The sequence below is a fragment of the Leptonychotes weddellii genome, chromosome 3 (genome assembly GCF_054177405.1).
Source record: "Leptonychotes weddellii isolate Sample4059 chromosome 3, ASM5417740v2, whole genome shotgun sequence".
Lineage (NCBI taxonomy): Eukaryota > Metazoa > Chordata > Mammalia > Carnivora > Phocidae > Leptonychotes > Leptonychotes weddellii.
In genome coordinates this window covers 134,206,531-134,231,342 of record NC_138371.1, presented here as the reverse complement: position 1 = coordinate 134,231,342, position 24,812 = coordinate 134,206,531, and the positions used below count along the sequence as shown (strand labels likewise).

At 38.0% G+C, this 24,812-nt stretch overlaps 1 protein-coding gene across 5 annotated transcripts in view; it reads left to right on the top strand.

The window, feature by feature from the left end:
* Nucleotides 1–24,812, top strand: part of DIAPH3 (diaphanous related formin 3) — a 485,199-nt gene that overhangs the window by 346,927 nt on the left and 113,460 nt on the right. For 4 of the 5 annotated variants that reach the window (XM_081815005.1, XM_081815002.1, XM_081815001.1 and 1 more), the window contains 2 exons: nucleotides 6,369–6,464; nucleotides 7,159–7,218. In XM_081815005.1, coding sequence (XP_081671131.1) covers nucleotides 6,369–6,464; nucleotides 7,159–7,218 — 156 coding nt within the window. Of the gene's footprint in view, nucleotides 1–6,368; nucleotides 6,465–7,158; nucleotides 7,219–10,325; nucleotides 10,518–24,812 lie in introns of those variants that run through there. The other variant, XM_081815003.1, reaches the window with a different exon arrangement.

Genomic DNA, 24,812 nt, shown 5'->3' with positions numbered 1-24,812 from the left:
TCTTCTTTATCCAGTCATCTGTCGATGGATATCTTGGCTCTTTCCACAGTTTGGCTATTGTGGACATTGCTGCTATAAACATCGGGGTGCACGTACCCCTTCGGATCCCTACTTTTGTATCTTTGGGGTAAATACCCAGTAGGAGGCAGCCACTTTTAATTCTTAGGATTTTTTTCTGGTATTTATTTACCTCTTCTCTATTTCTAAATAATATGCTTAGACTGTTGTTAATTTATTTTAGGCATTAGCGAGTTCCTGAGAAGTGAAGATTTAGTTTCCTTTTGCTTTCTCACCACCTTGGACTCCCCTCCTTCACCCCTTCTCTACCCCTGCTGTCCTCACATTACAATTGTATTGCAATTGATAGTCAAAAAAATAATGTTTATAATATCGCAACTGTGGAAATATTCCTTACCCCTCCAGTTAGTATTCCATGGTTCTTTCCTGTTGGGCAACAGTGTCATTTCTAGGTTTATATGAACAATTTTTTTTTTTAATTTGCTCAGTATTTGTGTACACCTGTCACAATTTTATCCAGACTCTCAGGTCTGTGAAATCAGCAGCAGTCATTTGTGTAAATGGCTCAACACAGCAGATTTGCTTTTAGTTTCTTGGCCACGGTTCTCTCCTTCACTCCAGCTTTCTCCCACGTGATCTGAACTGGCTGCTCTGGGCCTGGGACACAAGTGTCATCCTGGGCAATATTTTTGCCACTTTGCTGTTCCCCTCTCCGAGAGCCCATGTTTGTTTTTCTTACCTTCTTACCTTTTTTTGCCAAGGCACACCTTCCAGTAGCTTTCTAAGAATGGGTGTGCATAAACTTGCATGTTCATTTTCTGTCCTCCTCTTGGAGTGTAACCATGTCTTCATCGGAAATCATTTCTCTTCAGAATTTGAAATCCATAACTTGTCTTCTGGAGCTCAGTGTTGCTTTTGAGAAATCCATTTCCATTGTGATTCTCCACTTTGTATGCAACCTGTTTGGTTTGTTTTTAATGTTCTCGAGCCTTTTAGGATCTTCTCTGTATCTGTAGTTATATCTACTTTCCATGTTGTGCCTTGACTTGGGAAAGTAGAACAAAGGAAAGAAAATACCTTACCATGTCACTGCCTTATCTTTTTTCTCCTACTGGTTCTCAAGATGGCACCTCTCCTGAATCAGTCATATGTGCTTCCAGAGGACCATATAAGGCAAGGCCAAAGTCAGCCTTCGTATTTCCAGGACCTTTCTCAGGGTCTGGCCCATAGTGCTGAATGAGTATCTTTTGTAATATAGAAATGACTTCTGAAAATAATACCAAAATTGTTGTCTGAACTTGAGGCCAGAATTTCCAGCTTACTTTCAGAAGTTATCAGGAGGTCCCTGCTAGCACCTTGTACTCATATGTCCAAAAGGAAGCTCATTATCTTCAACATTTGTTCCCCAACAAACTATTATTTTAAAACATTTTCATATTTTCTACTCCTTTTGTCATAGGCCCCTGAGACCTCAGACTTGTCTAACTCCTCAGTAGGCCATCCTCTGCTTGTCTGCATGTCCTATTGATTCTGCTTTAGGGGTATCTCCTCCTTAGCTCTCTCTCCTCCATTTCCCTTGACACCGTACAATTTTTGTAAATACCATTTACTAATTAAACAAGGTGATGTGTTATTCAGATATAGCAAAGCTTTGAATATTACAGTTAGTCTCTTGATTTAAAAGAGTTCATAGCAGGAGAGAGACTATAAATATTTTGAATATGAACTGACTTGTAGTTAGAGATACTGAATTCTAGTCTACAATTTAAAAAATAGCTAATTTTTATTTCTCTTTGTAGAGGAATAATGTATGAAAGCGATGTAAATATGAATTAAGTTTGTATTAGAATCATGTAAATATAAATCATTTCAATACTTGACTCTAGCTCACTTTTGTTTTTATTCATATCTTTTGCTTTTGTACCTGATATTCCTTCTGCCAGTGATGCTGTTCTCTCTCTAGTCTTTGCCATGGCTAAATCCTGCTTATTTGTCAGATCATAATTCACCAGGAAATCTTTTATCTCCAGTACTTCATACGAATCCCTCCCATACCTATCACACTGTTCTGCTTCTTAAGATCAGAAAGCATGTCTTATTAATTCTTGGGGCCTGGGTATTTTTAGTGCCTAGTAGTGTCCTGGCACATAGTAAGCCCTCAGTAAACATATGGTGAATGAATATATTCTAAGTGCACTTTTAACATTTGGAATAACATCTCCATTATATGTCTTACCTTACACATTGGATTATTTAGAGACTATTTAAAGGGCTTACTTCTGACAGGTACTTCATCAGTTTCCCTTAGAAATGATGATAATCAAAGACATAATAAAATACACTATAGAAGTCATTTAATTTATATTGTATCTGAAACAATACTTGAAACATAATAATCAAATATTTCATAAACTGCCTGTAGTGTGCTATGGAGTTCATTTATGAATTTATTTCCCTACATTTTGATATCACAGCAATTTACCAAGTACTCTCATTTGTATTTTCTCATTTGATCCTCTCATTAACCCTAAACAGGTATTTTTTCTATTACACTTGTCAGGAGTGATTTTGTAATGAGTCCGGTGTCACATAGGTTGTTAGTTGAGAGCTCAGACTAGAACGCGTGTCTTCTTACTTCCATAATATGTTCTTCCCATTATGCACGTGGGAATGAAGGCCAAGAAAAGCCATTAGCTCTGGGAGACAAGAGCGCAGAGGTTCCAGCTGGAGAGGGAAGGATGGAAGAGAAAAGACGTGTGAAGAAAGTTGCCTTTAGCTGAAGAACAGGTTTTGAAATTAAAAGAGATAAGATTGGAAACACAATTGGAATCAAGTGTCGGGGCAAGTGAGAGTTGGAACTTTATGTTACGGGAAGTGAGAGATAATGGAAATTTGTGACTGGGAGACTGAAGATCATGGCTCTGCTTTTGAGCAGACCAGTGCTGTATGGGATGAATTTGAATTTGGGATTAACTAGACGCAGTGTGACTCCTGGCAACTCATGCGATATTTCAGGTGAAAAGTAATTCAATTCTCGACAGTGAACTTCAGGTTCAATCAGAAAAGGAAACAATCGATCCATTCTTGAGATACTGGGGAGTGTGCATGAACAGGGTTTGGCAACCGAATGGTTGTGTGAGACAAGGGAAGAGAGAGAAACAGTGCTGCACTGTTTACGGTGGTGGTGGGAACGCGCTCCCACCGCTTCCCTGACCCCTGCCCCGCCTGTGGCCTTCCTTCTCCTGCACGATTACTCCTTCCTATTGGCCATGTGAGTACCTCACTGGTTAGTCAACAGTTAATAATGAACACTTTCTGTGTGATACTGGCATTTTGCTAGGTATTAAGGATAAATGAAAGCCATGATCTCTGTCCTCAGTGAACTCAGTCTAGTGGCAGAAACTGTCAAGTAAATTATATTGTAAAGGATTTATTGCTGTGGCTACCCCATGCCATTAGGACACAGAGGGGTACCCGGTTCAGCTCACATAGTTCAGGGAAGGATTCTCCTTTCTGTCTTGGAGGAGGAGTTAGCTTGGCGAAGAAAAGGGAAGGATGTTCTGTGTAAAGAAAGCAGCATGTTCAAGGGCATGAAACGGAGAACATGAGATGGGGGCATAAGTTGTTTAGTGAGCCTAAGTGTGTCAGCATCTATCTCCTGACAACAATGGAATGAACCTACCAAATGATACCATAATTATCATCTTCAGGTAACTTAACAGTGGCATAATATAATTATGTAATACCTAGTCCATTTTAAAATTTCCCCAATTATCCCAACAATAGCATTTATAAGATACAGTCCAAGAGCTAATCAACGCTTGTGTTTTACAGTTGGTTGTCCTACCTCTTGAATCTCCCTAATCTTTTCTTTCTTCCCCTTCATTCCTCCCTCTCTCTCTTGTCTTTCATAATTGATGGTCTTTAAGAACGCAAGCCAGTCACTTTACAGGATGTTCCTCACTTTGGATTTCTATTATAGTTTCCTCACATTTAGATTCAGGATAAATATTTTTGTGCAAAGTACTACACAGGTTGGGTCTGTCTCAGTGCACCCTTTCAGAAGGCGCTTGTCCGTTGTGTACCATTACTGTGACATAGGATGTCAGATTGGATTCTTTAGGTAAGGTGACATCTGCCAGATTTCTCCAAATGCTGTTCCCTGACAGCCTAATACCCAGTAGTTTCTGCACCCATTGATGATTCCTGCCTCAATCAATTCTTACTATGTGAATTGTAATATAGTAAATTGTGTATTTCCCCCATATCTTTGACACCTATTGGTTGGCATTCTTCTATAAAGAGCTTTCCCTTACCCCATATTTATTTTTAATTTTTTAGTATCAGTATGGATGCATAAGTGTTTTTTACCCCCAATGTGTAATAATCCATCCCTATTATTATTCATTTAGTGCTCAAGTCCCCCTAAATTTGGCCAAGACTGTCCTTCAGTCTAGCTCCCCTCTGCCCTTTTGACACATCCCTGCCTTCTGTGAGTACTTTCTAATCTTCTGGTACATCAATACATTCCTGGCTTTTTTCACACTTTCTTGGTCTCAGCCCCATAATCAGATATTTCTCTAAGTATTCTAGTTCACATTAGTAATGGTATTTAGAAACCAAGATCTGGAGACCGGCGTGCTCACTGCTGCCACAGTCATTACTTCTGGGTTATTTTGGAAAGCTAGGAAGTGTTTTGGTTTTTTGTGTTTTTTTTTTTAAACCCTTGTAAGTGAAATCCAACACTTTATGGTTCTTTCTCTCCTCCTATTCCATATTTGTATTTCCTTTCCAATAGCGAGTTTACCCGTCTGCTCAACCTTATAATACACACATAATGGTTTCAGATTCACTATGTCAATACCACTATCAACAGTAAACTTAATAACGAAAGTCCAAATTTTCTTTGTAGTTCTTTGTTTTTGTTTTTATTCCCTTAAAGTGTATGCCATTAATCTCGTGCTTGCTTTTTTAAAGTTGTAGATTTTTAAAATGTTGCCTTTTACTAATGAAATATATCCTCAACCTTGAATATCTGGCATTACTCACAGTTTTTTTTTTTTTTTTAAAGTTAAGTTTGAGTGTAAATTTTCAAAGATATTTAGTTACTAATTAAGGGGTCTGAAATTTTTAGTGTATTTTAATTAAAATAGCCTTCAAGCCACTTTAGAATTAAATTTATCTGTAAGTTAACCTTCAGATACTCTACCTGTCACCCACCTTTTTTTTTTTAATTACACCTACAAAGTTTAGTACTTTTCTAAAAATATGAGATAGAACCAGATGGAAAGAGGCCGATACATATTTATATTTATATATCTGTTTATAAACTGTAAATGAGTTTGCTATCTGTACTTTACTGCATTCATTTGTCGTCTGTTCCCAATCAAGGGATTGCGTCTCAATAAAAAGAAATAAAAAATCCAGAGGAAGTAGTTTTCTATTACTTTAGATGTAACTGTGACAGCCATACAATTTCATAGAGAATCCTACAAATAACCTCTTTCTGAGGGACAAAAAAGTGTATTTCCTTGAATTTGGGCTTGGGCCAGTAGTTTGAAGCTCCCCCCCTTTGAATAATATTTAGCATTGACAACTATAAATAACTATGAATATTACAAGATAATCTGTTCTTTGGAGAAAGGATTGGCTCTATACCACAACCTTCACTAAATATATACAGAATATCAATTTAAACTAATCATAATGGGATGAAAAATACTTTAGGTACTTGAGAGGCTCTTTTGGTTTATTTTTTCATTACAGAAGATAAACTTTTCATACATTCTATGAAAGTTTGTAGTGATTGTTCTGTGTCACCAAAATCAGGGGACGATTATCTTCTGATACGAAAGATCAGTTGTTGGGAGCATGTTCACAATAGTTAACCTGGAAATAAAATTTTGTGCAAAAAGTTTAGGCAGCAGAGTCTCAGTAACAGCAACGAAAACATTCTCCCACACCTGGTCGATTTTAGAATAGAAGCTGATGCTTTGAAAATAACCCATTTCTACAAGGGAAATGTGATTTATGATAACCTGGGACACAGATATGACTAGAACCGCATTCTATTTAAAGTTATTGGGCCACCAGACTATAAAAGCAGTCCTGTGAAGTGAATCAATGGAAGCTGGTCCTCTTTAGTGGACAGTAACACAGGCACTAATGAGCCCGATTTCATTAAAAGATATTTGATTTATAAAGTCCTATCTTATTTTGAAATTGCTGGCTTAGTCCTGGCATCTGATCTTTCTTCCCCCTACCATCACCATCACCAGTTTCTGTGTATGCTTTGACATTGCTATGGTAACCCTGAGGGCTGATGGAATTCCCTGCATCTCTCTTCACAGAGGGTGATGAGACAGGAGTGATGGATAGTCTGCTGGAGGCTTTGCAGTCGGGGGCTGCCTTCCGCGACAGAAGAAAAAGGACACCAAAACCAAAAGGTGAACATTATAGTTGTTTCATGTTACTTTCTAGGGAACTATCACAAAGAACAACCGTTTTCTTTTTTCCTTTTAATTCTTTTCAAGTCATGTGTCAAGAATGTAGTGCTCTGGGCAACAACTCTTCAGAAGTTTCCTGAGTTTGCTTAATCCTTCCCTTGCCATGACAGATGTCAGAGAGAGAAGCATTCCAGCTGACCGATGTCAGCACATTAACAGACCAAAGCACTGAACCTAGAAAATCCTGATTACTGTGACAAGTCTCATCTAAAGAACCATATGCACCTTATCCCAGTGGAGTTTACAATAGCATAACTAAATGGGAAGTAAAAGTCATAGCATCATTGCTTCAAGTATTTCAGGGTATTGAAGCATTGCTTGGGTCGAGACATATTTAACCTTTGAAAACAGTCTAACAGTTAACATTTTTTTTTTTTTTTAAGATTTTATTTATTTATTTGTCAGAGAGAGAGAGAGACAGAACACAAGCAGGGGGAGAGGCAGGCAGAGGGAGAAGCAGGGTCCCTGCCGAGCAAGGAGCCCGATGTGGGACTCGATCCCAGGATGCTGGGATCATGACCTGAGCCGAAGGCAGCCGCTTAACTGACTGAGCCACCCAGGCATCCCACTGTTAACACTTGTTGAGGTGAACAGACCTCTGTATTAATTTTGTCTCTCTCTCTTTTTTTAACAGATATTCGGCAAAGTCTCAGTCCCATGTCTCAGAGGCCTGTTCTGAAAGTTTGTAACCATGGTAATAAACCGTATTCATAAATTGCACATTCTTCTTATCTACTTTTATCCTGTTGATCTATTATTTTAATAGGCTGCTGTGAGGGTTCTCAAGTTTAGTTATAACTATAGGAGTAGAAATGTGTGGATGTACCTATTGCCCTGAGCTTGTATATTCATAATATTCCATGCTTATACTATTGCCTTGAGGTAGTATCTAAGGTTCTTCTTTCAGGTCTCAGATGAATTTTTAAAATTATTATTTTTTGAAATTATCTCAGACATTTTTGATCAGTGTTGCCCAATGTATCCTTTCAAAAACAGTTTGCTCTCAAAGTAATGTTTCACATAGTGGATTTGCTTTACATCAAGATACGACTTGAAATAGTGAATCTGTTAAACTATTTTACTCTACCATATTTGCCAGTGCAGTTTGAAATACTGTGACCAGCATTTTGGCAAAATCATTATAACACAGATGAGTTTCATGTGCCCTTATTGTGGAAGGATATACTAGGATCACTAAAAAGGTGAGTTAACTGAGTTTCTGATGTTGATCTGAGAGTGACTGCTTCCAGAAATCTCTCACCAGCGCCCGCACGGCACCCTCTTCTCTTCAGGGTGCCAATTCATGCTGACCAAGTTCTACTTACGTTGGCTCCCTTTCTCTCACTGTTATCAATTATGGGGTTCTGCTTACCTTACATAGTCATAAGTAAATTTATCAGTTGTCATTGTCATTTATTCAGGATGAGATTGTCATCAAAGTTTGCGAGATTTATAAATGGAAAAATACTTGACAGATTTTCATTCAAGGGTAGTTTTGGATATGGAGGAGTTAAGTTCTGGAAGTGTTAATGTGTGGCTAACTACAGACATTTGTGTCAAATTTCTAGGGTAGCCAAAAAAAAAACCACTATGAAGTGAATAAGAAAAAGAAGTGAATGTGGGTAATTAATCTTCATAGATGGGTAGATGTTTATTGCTCAAGGTAAAATATTTAAATAGATCTTTCTAGTCTTTTCAACAGTATGTTTTTGATATTGTTTAGCCTTTCCCTACTTTAACAGCAGAAAAGAGGAATGGTAGTATGTCACAGATACTCATTGTGGATAATTAAGTACTTCCTAACTTTGGGTTTATGATTTGGAGTCATTGTGACATAGTAAATAATGGCAAAAGGTTAGAGAATGGAGCTATCCTGGACCTAGAGATTATTTTGTTTTGTAGATGAATAAATGGAAATTCAGAGAAGCTGCAAACCCTCCCAAGAGTACAGAGCTAGTTAGTGACACAAATATAACCATAATGCAGTTCTGATTCCCATCACATTTCTTTTTTTGATTACACATGGGTACTTTGAATTATTTTTTATCAGTAACAAAATATATAAAATAATGCAGCCCCCATTGTGTGTCATTTAAGACCCACAGCCAACACAGTGATCATGAAATGATTATAATGGCATACATATGTCCATGCTATGCTTAATTTAGGTATTATGTAGAGGAAGATTATTTAAGATAATTTTGTGCACTGGCCTTGGGGAACCCAGTCCTTTTCTGACTGTAATGTCAGTAAAGTGTCCAGTCTACAAAAGCTCATCTATGATTACTTACAAATTGTGGTATTTTGGTCCGCTGCATAAAAGCAGATGAACCTTGCATTTCTGTCTTTACTCAGGTTGACATGTACTATCTGAAGTTATAAGGCTATTGTGATAATTAAACTAATAGGTTATACAGCAAGCCAAAAGATATGAAGGTCAAATTCTTTTCTAATATAAATGTAGTGGATTACAGTGTTTTTGACACTTATTTTCTATCAATATTTCTGTTGTGTTTTCCTTTTGTATTTCTAACCAAGTGGGGAAAAATTCAAATGACCAGTTAATCTTGAAGAACTCTGTATATAAAGATAGATTTATTAGATTAGATGTTCAAAAGTACACAATTTGTTTAAGGAAAATATTGTTGAAACAAGGATCATGATTATTATTAGGAAAAGATGATATTTCAGAGTATTTTGTAATCTTGCTATTTCTAAAAATTGCCTTTTGTTTTGAAAATGCTAACCCTACAACTCAACTGAACTATGTGAATGAAGTGTAACTTGAACCTATTTTACTTTTTAAGCTGCTTTGATGTACTTAAACTAGTGTCTGACATTTTCTATATGCTTATAGTGGTTCATATTATCTCCTAACCTTTTTTTTTTTTTGAAGACTTACAAGATTTTCTACAATTATTTTAAACTTATATTCTAAGTAAAATAATAATTTTAAGTATTAATAATAATCTAATGTCTACTGAGTTATTTGGCTTACTAAATACCAAGCACCATGCAGAATTTTTATACATATCATCCTATTTCATCTTCACAATAATCCTGTCAGATAGTCAATATTTTTATCTCCATTTCATTGTTGAAAATAACTAAAGATTAAACAGGTCTGGTAGTTTGCTTATGGTCCTGTGCCAAGTTTTGAACTTGAGCTGACTTCTGATTCCAAGTTCTTAATCTCTCCGCCATGTTGTACTCTGAATACACAGCTTGAATCAGCATCTATTCCTTTTCACATCCTTGTGCTATGAGCAATCTATGTATCTTTTTTTTTCCTCTTCTTGACATAAGGGTGACCTACTGAGATACATCCTTTCAGAGGTTTTCTAGCCTGTGGTGTATCTTATCTCTTGTTCCCAGATTTAACCACTAGATAGCACTCTTTTCCAAGAATATGTCATCTTCTGGAATTATGACCACTTTTTATTTCTTTTAATATACTCTGTATTAGGGACGCCTGGGTGGCTCAGTCAGTTAAGTATCTGCCTTCTGCTCAGGTCATGATCCCAGGGTCCTGGGATGAGTCCCGTGTCAGGCTCTTTGCTCAGCGGGGAGCCTGCTTCTCCCTCAGCCTGCCTCTCCCCCTCCTTGAGCTCACTCGCTCACTCGCTCTGACAAATAAATAAAATCTTTAAAATAAATAAAAATAAAAAACTCTGTATTAAAACATCTATATTAATTTTAGCCAACCATGGAACATATAGATTGTATAGATTATAAGTGCAGATTTAGATTATACCTGTAGATACAAATGTAGTTGCAAACATAGATCATCTTTTATTTCAGAATTAGAAGATCCTGGTAGAGTATCCTCAGACCTTGGAGCTAAAATGTCCGAGTATATATTTTGGCAAAAGATGACCTCAAGCGTTCTAACTGCTATGGGCTTCAGAAGCACAGAAATTATACATGTTCCGTAATCCAGCCCTTATGCTGTGCTCCAAACCTCTGCCAAAAATACTTTGGTTAAAACTATTGGTTGTTTTATCTTTTGCTTTGCCTTTTACAGCCTCAGCAGAAATTAAATGCCCAGTATTTTTCCTCCCTAAACCTTTATTCCTTCATTAATTTAGCAAAATTTATGAAGCACTTGCTAGGCACTTAAAATATAGAGATACTCCCTAAGTGTTCATCATCTAGTTGGGACAGATGAGTAACAATTCCCATACATTTGGTTAATGCCAGGATAGAGGCAACACACAAAGTTTTGGGAACACCTGCAGGTGTGGAAGACGAATCCAGACCTTATGAGGACAATCCAGACTTGACTTCTAGAAGGACCCTGAAATCCAGGCTGAGTTTTGAGGAGTGAGTAGAAGTGAGGTCAAAAGGCCACGGGCAAGGGTAAGCCAAGGAAGAGCAACAGCATGTGTACACTTTCTCAGAGCATCTCCAGTGGACCCCAGTCTGTAAAACTGTATGTCCTAATAAGCCCAGTGGCTTTCCCATTTTGCAGTAGTCATTTCCTATAAAATATTCAGTGTCTGCCCCCTAGTCATGGGTCCCATCAAGGTGGGGACAAAGGGATCAAAGATACATGATTCATATACTGCTGTAACCTCAGCACTTAGCTGTACTGGTGCCCGGCACATGGGTGTTTAGTAAGAACATGTTGAATGAACAGACATGGTTATGTTTAGGTTTGAATGGAACAATTAATGTACTATACCGAGCAAAATCAGGTCGCTGGATGTCACCCAAATAAGTGGGATTTAATATGCTAATTGCTAAAGCTCCAGCTGTGAACACTGTTAACCCCCTCTCATCTCCTCCCTAAAATGTTATCTGTCATCGGAAACAGCTATTTGATCATCAGTGGTCTGTGCTTCAAAAGGTGTTATATCAAATAGGGAGGATGCGGTTCAATCTTGATTGGATTATTCACTCTTTAGAAGTGGAAGGTTGCTTATTAATTAGATTTCTTTCCCTTGCTTAATCAAGCAGAGTTTAACAACAGTAAATAAAACAAAGGAAAACTTCTGCTAATGAGTACAGGGCATTATCTTGTGTCTTTACTCAACACAGTGCATTCCAAATCTGAAGATTTTCTATAGTCTGTGGAAAATAGTAAGATTTCCTTTTAAGTCAAGATAATCAAAGTATTTATTAATGTGTTTTTATAAAGATTGTACCATACTTAGGTGTTAGTGAATCAAATGGTCTGGTTAAAAATAAAGGACCACGTAGGAAAGAAACATATGGAGAGTCTGATGCCAGACCAAGAAATTGGACTGTTGAGGTTTTTAAGCAGGAAAATGACAGGTCTGAGCAGATTTTCTGGAACTGAAGTGACAAAGTAGGAAAGTGGAAAGAATCAAAAGGACTTCATAGCCACCCTAGATGTCGACATGGATTGGCTGCAAGGAATGGGGAGTGAATAAAAGAGCTTTTTAAAGTTTGAGGGAAGAAGCCAGGTCTAGAGCTGTGGGTTAAGAGACCCCCACAGAGAATTGCTAATGCTACTTAAGCTAATGAGTTCTCTAAAGGAAAATCTTTAAATCTAGAGGATAGCAAATCAAGGACTACACCTCAGGAATGGACACAGGTGGGTAACGAAGTGAATGAACAAGAGGCAGAAGAAAGATGAAGAAATCAAGGAGAATGCAAGATGGTCGAGCCAACATTAAGAAGATGGAAAGGAGACTTTCAAGGACTTGGTTTCCTCATTTTCTCTCTTTTGTTTGTTTCTTTGTTTCTACAACTCGGTGGTATACCACTGAGTGACTAGTGCTTTTTAGGATACCTTACTTCCTACGCTCTTCCAGGACATCTCTTCCTCTGCACACTATGTAGACGCTTATGTGTTCCCAACAAAGGTTTCGCAAATATGAACGGTGTAGCCACACCTTGTGGTACATCTGCCTGCAATTTGATTGCATCTTCATTAGAAGGTTCTCTTTTCATTAAATACTACAGTGGGTTTTTTTTTCTCAGTTAAATGGATATAGAGTAATCAGAAAGAATTCTATAAACTATACGCAATTAAAACCCCTAATGATAAAACTATTTAACTGTGACAAAATAAGATAAAACATAATCAAAATTTTAGGCAAACAAGTATTACACATTTTTAGTGAACATCCATAACCTAAACAAAATCTTGCTATATTATCTTTACACTAAATCAATTCTTAATAGCCTTAATTTGGATTTGATTATCTATTTTTACTCTTCCACTTATATATGGATCTTTGAGAGATTTTTATAGAAATAAGATTGTATTGCCGCCAGGCACAGCTGCTCTGCTACTCTAAGATTTGAAGTCAGAATTAAATGTGAAGCTAGTTAGATATCTTTGAATTAGCATATTTCTCACAAAATAAGGGAGGCAACACAAGACAGGCTTCCGTTGTTGATCTATCAAAACTTCACACATAACCACCCTGCTCTCCCTAATCCACTCAGTCTTGGGTCCTCTTTATTTCTTGACCTACCTTCCCCCAAACAACAAGAATTTGTCTTGAGGCAGAATTATGAAATTAGTAAGGTTTTCAATAGTGTCTACTGAACACTAGCTGCCTTAAGGCTTGTTTGAAAACAGTGAGGACAACACCAAACCACTCCTTGCCTAGAAAACCTTATCTATCAAAGTGAATGTTGACAACTACCATTTTTATTTCTTTGAACTGTATACTAATTTAAAGTAGAAAAGAGCCTAGGGAATAATAAAGTAAGATTATATGATTTTGCCAAATGTCATTGGCTCACGTTCTTCAGAATATTTTTTGTTCTCTTTCCGATGAACTTCTGCTGCTAAATACCTAAGAAAGAAAGAGAGCTATTAAAATACTAATTGTTTTTGACACCTTACACTGGAGCTTTCAAGCAGAATCAAATGCTACCTGTAGCTGTCAAAAAAGACTTAAATATTTTTTTAAGGAGATTTTTCTAGGCCAGGAGTGTAAAACAATTTGGGTGATTTCACATTTTATTCAAATCGCAGTCTCTCCTATTTACTATGTAGTCAAGCAAAAGGAAGAATGGACTCAGCAGGGCTCCTGCCTAGGCAAGGATGCCCGGTGGGCAGAAGGGAAAGGCCTTTCTAATTTATAGTCAAGGCAGGGACAACCTTCTGGCTTAGTGATTATCATATACGCTCTTAAGCACGAACAGGTTAAAAAAATCCTCAAGCACTAAGGACTTCAAGTTGTTTCAAAAGGACATTTATGCAAGAAATAGCAAACACCTTTCATTTAATGAGCATCCACAAATGTGTGCTGAAGGCTGGAACCAAATTGAGTGAAAAGGGATAAAGGACTACTGCATAAGGAAAGTAATGTCCTTGACCTCCCTGAAATAGTTGCTGTGATTAATATGTCTTTTGTTCTGTTTGTGTGCCATAGTGGACTATAATTACATGATATTTCAAAATTTCTGGCCCACTCTAAATTTCTCCCTTTCCTCGTAGTACAGGCTTAGAAGGAGTCAGTGGATAGACTTTAGAAGCTCCTTGAACTCTGTCCTTTAGTTTTAGATTTTGTGTTTGGGCGTATTTTCTTTCCTGGCGACAGGATCTCTTGATTTAATCAAATTTCACCCTGCAACCCCCCAGAAAGATTAAAGAAGAATTATTGATTGTGTTGTTTGATTACTGGCTTGTGTATTGTTGATTACTTTTCTCTTTTCCCACATGTTATATTTTTACATGCACCTAAAGGGAAGCCACTTGTACTGTCCCTTTGTCACTTGGGAACTAACGTTGCATTGACATAATCACAAATGTGGAAACCATGTCAAATGGTTGGCAGATCTACAGTCATAATGACAAATAAATTGTTTAAGATAAACAGTTATGATTCGATGAAATGGTGCTACTGGGAAGCTTCCCCCAGGATAAAAGGAGAAGGCATCATTTGTGCCTCGGATCCAGTCATTAGTCTTACTGGGTCTTCTGGGCAGGGTGGTGTGCAGGGCTCATCTGGGCTATGCAGCTTGGAAGGAGCAGGCAAGGGAAAGAGGAGCCTGGGAAAAAGCAGTCAGCAAACCATAGGTTTTAGGAAGGCCAGGCAAAAAAGGCTAGGGGAGCACCCGGACACAAATTGGCTTGAGAACACGAGTGCCATTATTCACCTCAGGAAGAGCAGTTTCAATGGAATAGTAGAAACTGAAGGCAGACAGCATTGGTTGGAGGGGTTTAGGCTCCTCTTTCTAAATGCCTTGAATGTGAAAGAAGAAAGAGAGGAGAAATAGCTAGAAATAGCTGGAACTAGAGCAAATCATGGTGTAACGAGTAGGTTGTGTTTCTTTGCCTTTTGTGTGGCATTGGCTTTACTGTCTTTGTATTCTGAAGCCACTGAGAGAAAGGAGCTCCTGGAGGGGAGGGGTAAATAGTGGGGCAGGGGTTAGAGTGAGGTTCTTGGGGGATGGCATTGGGGGAGCACAGGTGTGGGGAACCTGGTCAGTGAAAAGGAAGGATGTACAGAGAGAAGTGGATACAAATACTGCGTAAGGGGGAATCTGGAGGTCTCACCTGATGACATGTTTTCCTGAGAACTAAGATAAAAGGTGTCCTCCTGAAAGTCTGTGAGTGGAAAGAGAGACAAGCGTGATATGTGCGTGTCCTACCTGAACTGTGAGAGGTAACTGCTCAGGGAGACAAAACCATATTTGCATCGATGGTCCAGCTGAACAGGGAGGCTATGAGTTATGTAATGATAGCAGTCTGTAAAGTCTAGGGAGAAGAAAAAGGGCCAGGTTGCTTCCCAGGCCCTGTGACAAAGGGCGGTTAGTTTCCCAATAACCTAAAGGTTCTGAAAGTTCCTCTCCAGATGTAAGCATAGTGCTCAGTGTGGCGGAAGGCAGTCTGAGCATGCTTCGAGCACCAGTCAAGCGGAGTCCTCCCATTTTTTAAGAGGAGAAGATATTTCATACTTTAAAATAGTGTGGTGGTTATTTAGGAAGGTAACGGAAACTCTGTTGGGACATCTTACATGATGTGTGTTTCAGCATTGTCGGGGTGCTGTGTTATGTATGAGGCAGGCATTCTAACAGGCGTGGAGAGCGGCGACCCTCACATAGCTGGTCTCCTTCCTGGCGTGTGTCCACTATATTACATGTCTGAGATCCTTGCCTATGAAAACAACCCTTGGTGCTCACCTAGGTATTGCTAAGGTACCATTAGATTTATTTTTATATTTTATTTGTCCTCATCAAAGGTCAGTTTGGAATAGGCAGATACAGAAACCGTTTGTCAAGACAGTTGTATTAAAAATGAATCTTTTTGCAAAGTGCCCGCCAGGCACATAGTAGTTACCTTAAAAAAGAGCAGTAGTTGTTCTTATTCACTGACTATTTGTGAAAGCATAAAACTAGCCAGATTTTTGAATTTTGTTTATAGAAGGCTTAAATGATCTAGCCAAGCAGTCGGACCTTGAAAGACAGTGTGGAGTCAGGCTTGGGATTTAGAGACAGACAGGTGTTGGTTTGACTTCTTGACTTGTTAAAAGGGTGATGATAGCAGGTTGTTTAACCTTTGAATGTCCTCTTCCTCAGTTGTAAAATAGAGGAATTACACGTTTCATAAACTATTAGGAAGATTTAGTAAAAATATGGGAAAGTACTCTACTACAGTACCTCAACTGGAATAGGTGTTCAGTAACTTCAATGTCAGTTCCTCCTCATTCCTTCCCCTTCTCCACCTACCTTCTGTGATGCATTTGTCACTAGAAAGTTATTAGAAATTCGTGAGCAAAGTGACAGTAGTGTGCAGAATGGGTGTACTAATTAGAGATTGAAATTAATTTTCTTTCTATGAATAGTTCCTATATTGCACTTAAAGTGCATTAATTGGTATGAACTAGTTTAGAAGGAAAAAAAAGGAAAAATTAAAAGACTATAGAGATTTTTAGTTTTAAAATAGGATAGTAAAGATGTTTTAACCCCCCTTTCCCCTTGGGAGTCACCACAGAGCCACTGAGAGAAAGAGTAATAAAAACCAATCTCCAGTCCTCTGAAACCAAGACATTTTTCACCTGGAACAACATATAATGACAAAAGAGAAGAAAATGATGCACGGAGAGAAAGCTGGAATCCAGGTGTATTCGTTTCCAAGGCCACCACGACAAATTACCACGAAAGGGCGGGGGGCGCTTAAAGCAAGAGAAAATTACTCTGTCACAAATCTGGAAGCTTGAAATCTGAAGGTGTTGGCAAGGTTGGTTCTTTCTGGAAGCTCTGGGGGAGAATCTGTCCTCTTTGTCCTCCATGCTTCAGGTGGTAGCCAGCAGCCCTTGATGTTCCTTGGCTTGCAGCTGGGTCACTCGAATCTCTGCCTCCGTGTTCACATGGCTTTCTCCCTCTCTGTCTCTGTCTCTTCACATGGCCTTCTTAGAAGGACATTAATCATTTTGTTAGAGCCACACTAATCAAGTTTGAGTTCATCTTAACTTGTTTACATCTGCAAAGATCACATTCACAGATGCCACGCATTAGGACTTCAACATAAATTTGGGGTGACACAATTCAACCCCCAACCATAGGGGGCCCCGATGAGAAACAGACTGATCTACTCCTCACAGCTCCACGTGAGGGTTCCAGAACCACAGACAGGGAGGAAGGAGGCATAGAGCTGAAAATGCAAGGATCTTAAGGGAGCAGCAGTTCAGCCTCCAGCTAGGCACGGTGGCTCCAAATCCAGACTTGTAACCACTATGCTGCGCTTACCCCGCCACCCCCCGCCCCAGCCTTTCCTCCACACCTCCAGGAGATGAAAAGTATGCTGTTTGGAAAAATTGTGCTAGAAGCTCTAGAATTAGAATACAAGCCAGAGCTGAGGCACTCCACCGAAAACGGATTACATGAACGTAGAGGAAGGTCTTTGGGAGAAAAGAGGAGAAATGATTGGCAAAATCTTCTTCTGATCCCATCTCACCACCTAGTCTTTACTACATAGGAGCGAAGCTTATATTCTAACTAGATGTCTGAATATTCCTCTATAGATAATGAACAGTCCAGAGAAAAGGCCTTCAGATACTGGCATTTTGGCTCCCTTCCCTCAAAAAACACTAGCTTACTATGAGAACATCCCATGGAAAAACTCACTAGTTAACAAACCTATTCACTCATTCAAAGTGTTTGTTCTTAAATATTAATTTGAGCCAAGGATTCATCAGCTGACATTTGAGGAAAGCATTCAACTTGAAAAAAGAAGGGGAAAAAAAAAAAAAAGAAACTCTTAGTAGACAGAAAAAATGTAGGTAATAGCATTATAAGTAATCTATATTAAATCATAATAATGTATATATCATCCTCTTCTTTTGATCATTGAAATATAGAAGATGTATGTATAAAAAAAGATTTAAAAACAAAAAGATCTTTCAGATATGAAAAATATAGTAGCAGAAAGAAAATAGTACATATTTGGAGAAGCAAAAACTAGGGGAAGATCAGGAGAAAAATATAGAACTTAAGATAATCTGATCTGTTTGGCCATGTGTACAACTGAATTAGTGTATACAATTATAATTGTATAATTGTATATTTGTGTACAATGGTATTATAAAACTCTGGGGACAAGTATGGGAAGGGTGGTAGGTGCTAAGAAAAAAAAAAAAAAGAGGCAATTTTAACTCCGGGGGAAAATAGGGATATATAATCATAGTATACTACTTGAATTTGACATAGCCTTGTGTGCAATTTTACAGTCATAATAATATAAACTCTGTCGTAGCCAGACTCCAAGGTGGCCCCAATGATTACTGCCTCCTGGTGTTCGTATCCTTATGTAATCTGTACCACCTCCAGAAACATTTTCCAGAGTTAGTCTGTAACCAATTGAATACAGCAAAACTGATGGTATGTCACATCTGAGATTAGGTTATGAAAGATACTGTGGGGCGCCTGGGTGGCTCAGTTGGTTAAGCGACTGCCTTCGGCTCAGGTCATGATCCTGGAGTCTCTGGATCGAGTCCCACATCGGGCTCCCTGCTCGGCAGGGAGCCTGCTTCTGCCTCTGACCCTCCCCCCTCTCATGTGCTCTCTCTCTCTCATTCTCTCTGTCTCAAATAAATAAATAAAATCTTTAAAAAAAAAAAAAAAAAGATACTGTGGCTTCCATCTTGGTTGCTCTGTCTCCCTACCTCTCTCTTGGTTCTAGGAGAAGCCTTGTTGTGAGCAGCCCTTTTGAGACAACCAAGCTGTAAGGAAGTTAAGCTTTGGTCTATCATACTAGGAAATCAGTAAATAATGTCTAAAACTGATTAATCAGGAGATAGCAAGAGAAACATGAATAAGGCAGAGTCAGAGACAAGGAGTTGCTGTTTTATTGGAGGCCTTTTGCATTTCTTTATAAAATAACCATTAACCTTAAAATTAAAATTAGAAATATTAAAGGTCTTAATGGGCAACAGGCAGGCAGTTGAGATAGGAAGACATCTCCAAGAGTAACTTAGTTTGTCCCCATTAAAATACAAGCAGAAGCCAAATCTCTTCTTTCATTCATTAGTTACCTAATATCCTTTTCTCCTAAAAGACGCTGACTGCAACTGTACTTTTCCTTTTTCCTTTTTCTTCTTCCAATACTGTGTATGAACCTAAAGGGAACTTCTGTCTGTCCTAGCTCTCAGCTTTTCATTTTTATGTGATCCAGAATTGAAAGTGCATTCCTAAAGAGTAATAGGGTATGATGAAGAGTCAATAGTCTAGTGCCTCTAGCTCAAGATAGTGAATGTGTCTCTCCACATAAAATGGACACTCTCCCCACCTTTGTGTGTGTGTTCTGGCGACAACATTGGCCAGCCATTTTGTAGCACATATCTGAATCTTCTTTCCCTTGTAATTCTTAATGTGAGAGAAAACAGTGATGGAAATGAGTAACATAGAAAATCAAGTACCACTCTAGTTTGTTTCTTAGAACAAAGGTAGCCTTCCAGTGCTGTGTAAGAACCTGAGGGCTAACCTGGACCCAGTGAATCTGTAGAAAGCAAGAGACTGGGATGAGATCAGTATTTCGAAACAGTAGCGTTGATTATAGTCATCGGATCTTTGTAAATAAGTGTCTTCATACATTACAGTGGAACTAATTGTGCCTTGGAGGGAAATGGTGGTATGACTACCTGTTATGTAGTCTAGGTAAAAAGATAAATATTAAATATTTTTACTCTAAAAGGGTCTATAAATTTACTGAAGAAAGCATTGACATGGATTAAGAAAGCTACGTGTCCCATTGATTCCCAAGTAAATTAGAAATTATTAGCATTAGCCATGATGTACATTATTGTGATGTGACAGCATTTGGCTTAAACAGTTTCACCATTTATTACCACTGATATTAGAATAAATGATAATGATCATTAAGTGCTATGTACATCATCATTTAACTAATCATGCTTGCAATCTCCTTCTATTAGTCAAACCTCCTTTGGTTAATTAGTCAGAAGAGCTGTCTAATCCCGATTTCTAGAGGAATAATGAAATGAGGGAATATTGAAATATAGTAAAAAAAAAAAAAAAAGTGCATCACCATTTACATCATATATCAATTTTATTTACTTTCACCTAGTCCATTATAACAGCCTCAAGGTTAAAAGATTCTGGCTTTTTTTTTTTATTTGAAATATGATGATTAGGCCTGTTAAATTATATGCACATACTTTTCCCATTAAAACACTTATGCAGCAGAAAAGTGCTAATATGATATGCAAATAAAAACAAAATCCTCATTTACCAACATATCCATATTGAAAGATGAACCAATAAATACAGTTTAGATTTAGCATTAAAAATGTTAATAGCATCTTGTATTTTAGTCCTGACAAGCCAATAACTCAATCTCAAGAACTTCAAGGCTATAAATACAAGACACAACTAAGAAACTTATCATCAGTCCTCTTATTATTTCTTATTAATACCGTTAGCCCGAGGAGTTCTTAAGCTGATGTTTGGTAAACCATGCACTGGGCTTTATTTAATTCAAAGTGTATTTTATCACTGGGTTAAAAAAAAAAAAAAAAAAGAAAGGCGTATTTTCCTATCTTTCCCTTAGTATTCCCCACGGCCCAAAGGAGAAGAAAAAACAAAAAGGATCTTTTAAAATTCATTGTGATCTGCCATCCGGCAACTGCTTAAATCATGATGATGATGCGCCACGTTTGAATGTGCAGATACCAGTAAAGGAAGGCCAGGGTGCGTGCAGAGATCTCCGAGACAGCCTCTCAGGGCGGAGGAAGGCGTGGCTGGGAGCTCCTGGATCCTGTGCTACCATGGCAACCCGTGGCAGTGGCTTTGCCTCTACTAAGGCCCGGGTCTTCATCACTTCTTAGACGCTGTTTGCTCCTCACTTGCTGGGAACTGGACGCGGCCTGTTACTCTCTGTCCTGTTAACCTCTTCGGTCACTGATCCCCATTCGCTTTTGTCCTCTAAACATAAAAAGACACGATCTGCTCAGAGTAAGAAATAAATATATTCATTCATGGAATGAGGTAAGGAAAGTTAGCAACTCTGGGTACTATGTTGTCGAAATATTTAATATTTCCTAAAAATGAACTCCATGTCTCCTCTGTATTTGTTTTAAAGTCAATAAAAGGGAGGCTTTTGAGAATAATTTTTTAAAATTATTCTTTGGTGATGAGTTATTATATCCTGCTGGGATGCCGTCCTCGTAGTGGTGTCTGGGCCCCTGCCCCCATGCCTGTCTGTGCTGAAAAGTGTAATTGATTTTTTTCTCATTTTAGGCCCATATGGTTCATCACATGTTCCTCTTCTAAACAGATCTGCAGCCCTATCTACAATCTTTGTCATTTTGCTCTAAGATCTTCTTTAACCCTGTTGCTATCCTCTTTCTACAAATACCAAACACTATTTCCACTTTGAAAATCAGGAACAAAAGACTGTAAATATACAAATTCATGCCTCAGCAAAGCTCTCTCTGTTTTACTTAAGTACTCGGTGTGATGTATAGATAGCATTGAACTGGGAGGTTTTGTTTTATTTTGTTTAAACTTTCTTTATACTCTTTTGCTTCTTCCCTCATTTTAAACTTTATATTGAAGAGTTACATAAATATAAGGAAGTACACAATTCCCAAGCGTGTGGCTTGATGAATGTTCATAAAGTGAACTTACGTATGTAACCAACACACAGCTCAACAGATGATATTGTTAGAAACACAGGAGCCCCTCTTGCTCCTGTTCATAACCTCATATCCCACACATACCCTCACTGTGACAGCACCAACCCGTCTTGCTTTGTTCTTTTTAAAAACGGGATCATATGCTTTGTATCCACATTGTGTGAATTTGTAATTTGTTCATTCTTGTTATTTTGTACTCTGCTCTGAGTATACAGTATTTTTCCCCCTTTGTACTTAGATATTTATGTTATTTCTTGATTTTCGCTGATACAAATAGTCCTGCTAAGAACATTCTCATGCCTGTCTTTGGGCTCTGTCAGGTGTGTACCTGGGAGTGCAATTGCTCTTTCATTGGGTATACATATATTCAGCTCTAGGAGATACTGTACAACACCCTTCCAAAATGATTGTAGCAATTTATACTTCCATCAGCAGTGGGTGAGAGTTTCATTTCAACAACTCTGGTAGGGTATCTTATTGTGGTTTTGATTTGCATTTTTCTCCTGGGTAACTTGAGCACCTTTTCATAGGCTTATTGGCTTTTTGGATATCCTGCTGTGTGAAGTGCCTCTTCATGGTTGTTGTTGGTTTGGTTTGGTTTGGTTTTTGCCTATTTTTCTAGTAGTTCACAGATATTTTTCATATTGAGAATAGATTTTGATACAACTTAGAATTCTATCCTAAAACTTAGGTCAGATGAAAGATTGTGTCATTTTATAGTTTTATAAATTTTATTGGTCCCTTAGATCTTCCAGTAAGGAGCGCTAGAATGACAGGTCTGCTCAGGATTCTACATAAAAGAGCAAGCAAGTTGTGGACGGCCGCCTGCTTATCCTCTTCTGTTAACTGCCTTTGGTCTATCTGTCCTTGTTGTCATGTGATAGCAGTCCAGTGCCTTTCTAGCTTCTCTGAACTGCTCACACTCCAAGAGCATTCGTCTAGAAAAGCTGACGGGGCCTCTCAACTGTTAAGTCTGATGTACACTCCGTCGTGTCTCAATATTTACTACTAATCAGGAAATACTGCTGGACTGTGGTGAACTGTTGTCATAGAATCTTGTCCTCAACTTATAACTCACAAACACGTATGGGGTTTGAACTCTCCAAGTCACAAACTTAAAACACGTTTAGATTTAATTTATGATAAAATATGAGTGACTTCTCTATAGACTACTTTTAAATACATAGTCTATTACCACAGAAAAAATCCTTCATAGTTACCCCAAACACATGATTCTCCTGTTGATGAGTTTGGTTTAGAATTAAGTGACTAAATGGGTAAGTTTCCCTAGAAGATTACCCATTGATTTTTCTCAAAAAATTATGCGCTGTCTTCCAAGGCCAAATTTGCAACATACAGAGATAGTTTTACATCGAGAAAGAGTTAGTATGAAATGGAAGCTGTTCTTACTTTTTAAATGTTGACTCTATTCTATGGAAGGGGGAAAAGATAGGTGCCTTGCTAAGTAAGTGTTCTAAAGTCCATCACTTACCAGGTTTCTTCCTTAGTAAAATGCGATACTAGACTAGTTATTATTCTTTTACAACTTATACATCTCACTCTTTTTATTTAGACTATTTGATTAATAGTTATATCACAATCTATGGTCTGTGTTGATTGCTACATTTGAACCAATTAAGCTGCCACCTGGGATCAAATATATTCACTGAAAGTAAGCACTGAGTTCATTTAGAAATTAATTATTTGAGGGACGCATGGGTGGCTCAGTCAGTTAAGCATCTGCCTTTGGCTCAGGTCATGATCCCAGGGTCCTGGGATGTAGTCCGCATCGCATTTCATCTCATCACATAGCATCAGGCTCACTGCTCAGCGGGGAGCCTGCTTCTCCCTCTGCCTGCCATTCCCCCTGCTTGCGCACTCTCTCTCTCTCTGACAAATCTTTTAAAAAAATTAATATATTTGAGTTTTCTCATGGAATTATCTATCAGTAGTAGAATATTTAAAAAATAGAGAAGATTATAAAGGGGAAAATAAAATCTACCCATAACCTAACTTCTCACATATAAACATTATTAACATTTTGACATCACTTTTTCTAATTTTTAACATACATATTTTTTTTTAATTCAGACATGTTGTACATAGTAACTTGTTTAGGAGTTTTTTTCCATATAATATAAATTCCTCTTTGAATAATTTTTAATGGCTGTGTAATATCCCCATAGTAAGGCTGGGCCATGCATTATTTAACCAGCTTCCCTAGGGTTTGACCTTTTCATGGCTTTTAAATTTTCATCATTATAATAAATAGTACTATTTCTTTAGGATAACTTAACAGATATGAACAATTTTAAGGCTTTTTATACATATTGCCACACTGAGCTGGGTAGAGCAAAGGAATTATATTGAATTATACTCCTCTCAGCAATCTATGACCGTGTCCATTCCTCAAACCCTCAACAGCACTAGATGTGTTTAAAGATTTTTTACAATTACACAAAATGATGTCTTTTTTTTTTCATTTTTAATTAGCAGTGAAATTGTATATTTTTCTATCTTTTAATAAAACTGACAAAATGTGAGGAACAGGGAGACCAGAAACAGAGGGCAGTGAGAGAGAAACTTTCTGGGTATTTTTTATCAAACTGTCACCAATTAAGGAAAAATCATAAACTTTAATATTGTTATCTCCTGTCTTACTTCTCCACTAGGAGCATTATTATTACTGTTTATCTGTGATGATTTTTCAGTGCTGCCGGCCCAGGCGTAGGTTTTATTTATACATTTTGACCATTAATACTAATACCTACAACTAACACTTGATTTATTGGAGTAATGAGGTGGAGATAGGGGATGGAAATCAGAGATCGACCTAATCCCAGCAGTACCTAACTGGTTAAGGAAGGGGTAGCTGGACTATCACCTGGACTGGTATTTCCTTCCCAGGGGTTTTGGGTCGTTGGGCAGCAGCTTAATAGATCTGTAAGGATGCTTATGACTAAACTTTGTCTACTTGATGCCAGCAGAGCCAATTGAGAAGAAACTGACCCAACCAACTAATTAACTTTTCTTCTGGACTTTTGTTTGTTTGTTTGTTATGTTAATCACCATACATTACATCATTAGTCTTTGATGTAGTGTTCCATGATTCATTGTTTGTGTATAACACCCAGTGCTCCATGCAAAGCATGCCCTCTTTAATACCCATCACCAGGCTAACCCATCCCCCACCCCCCTCCCCTCT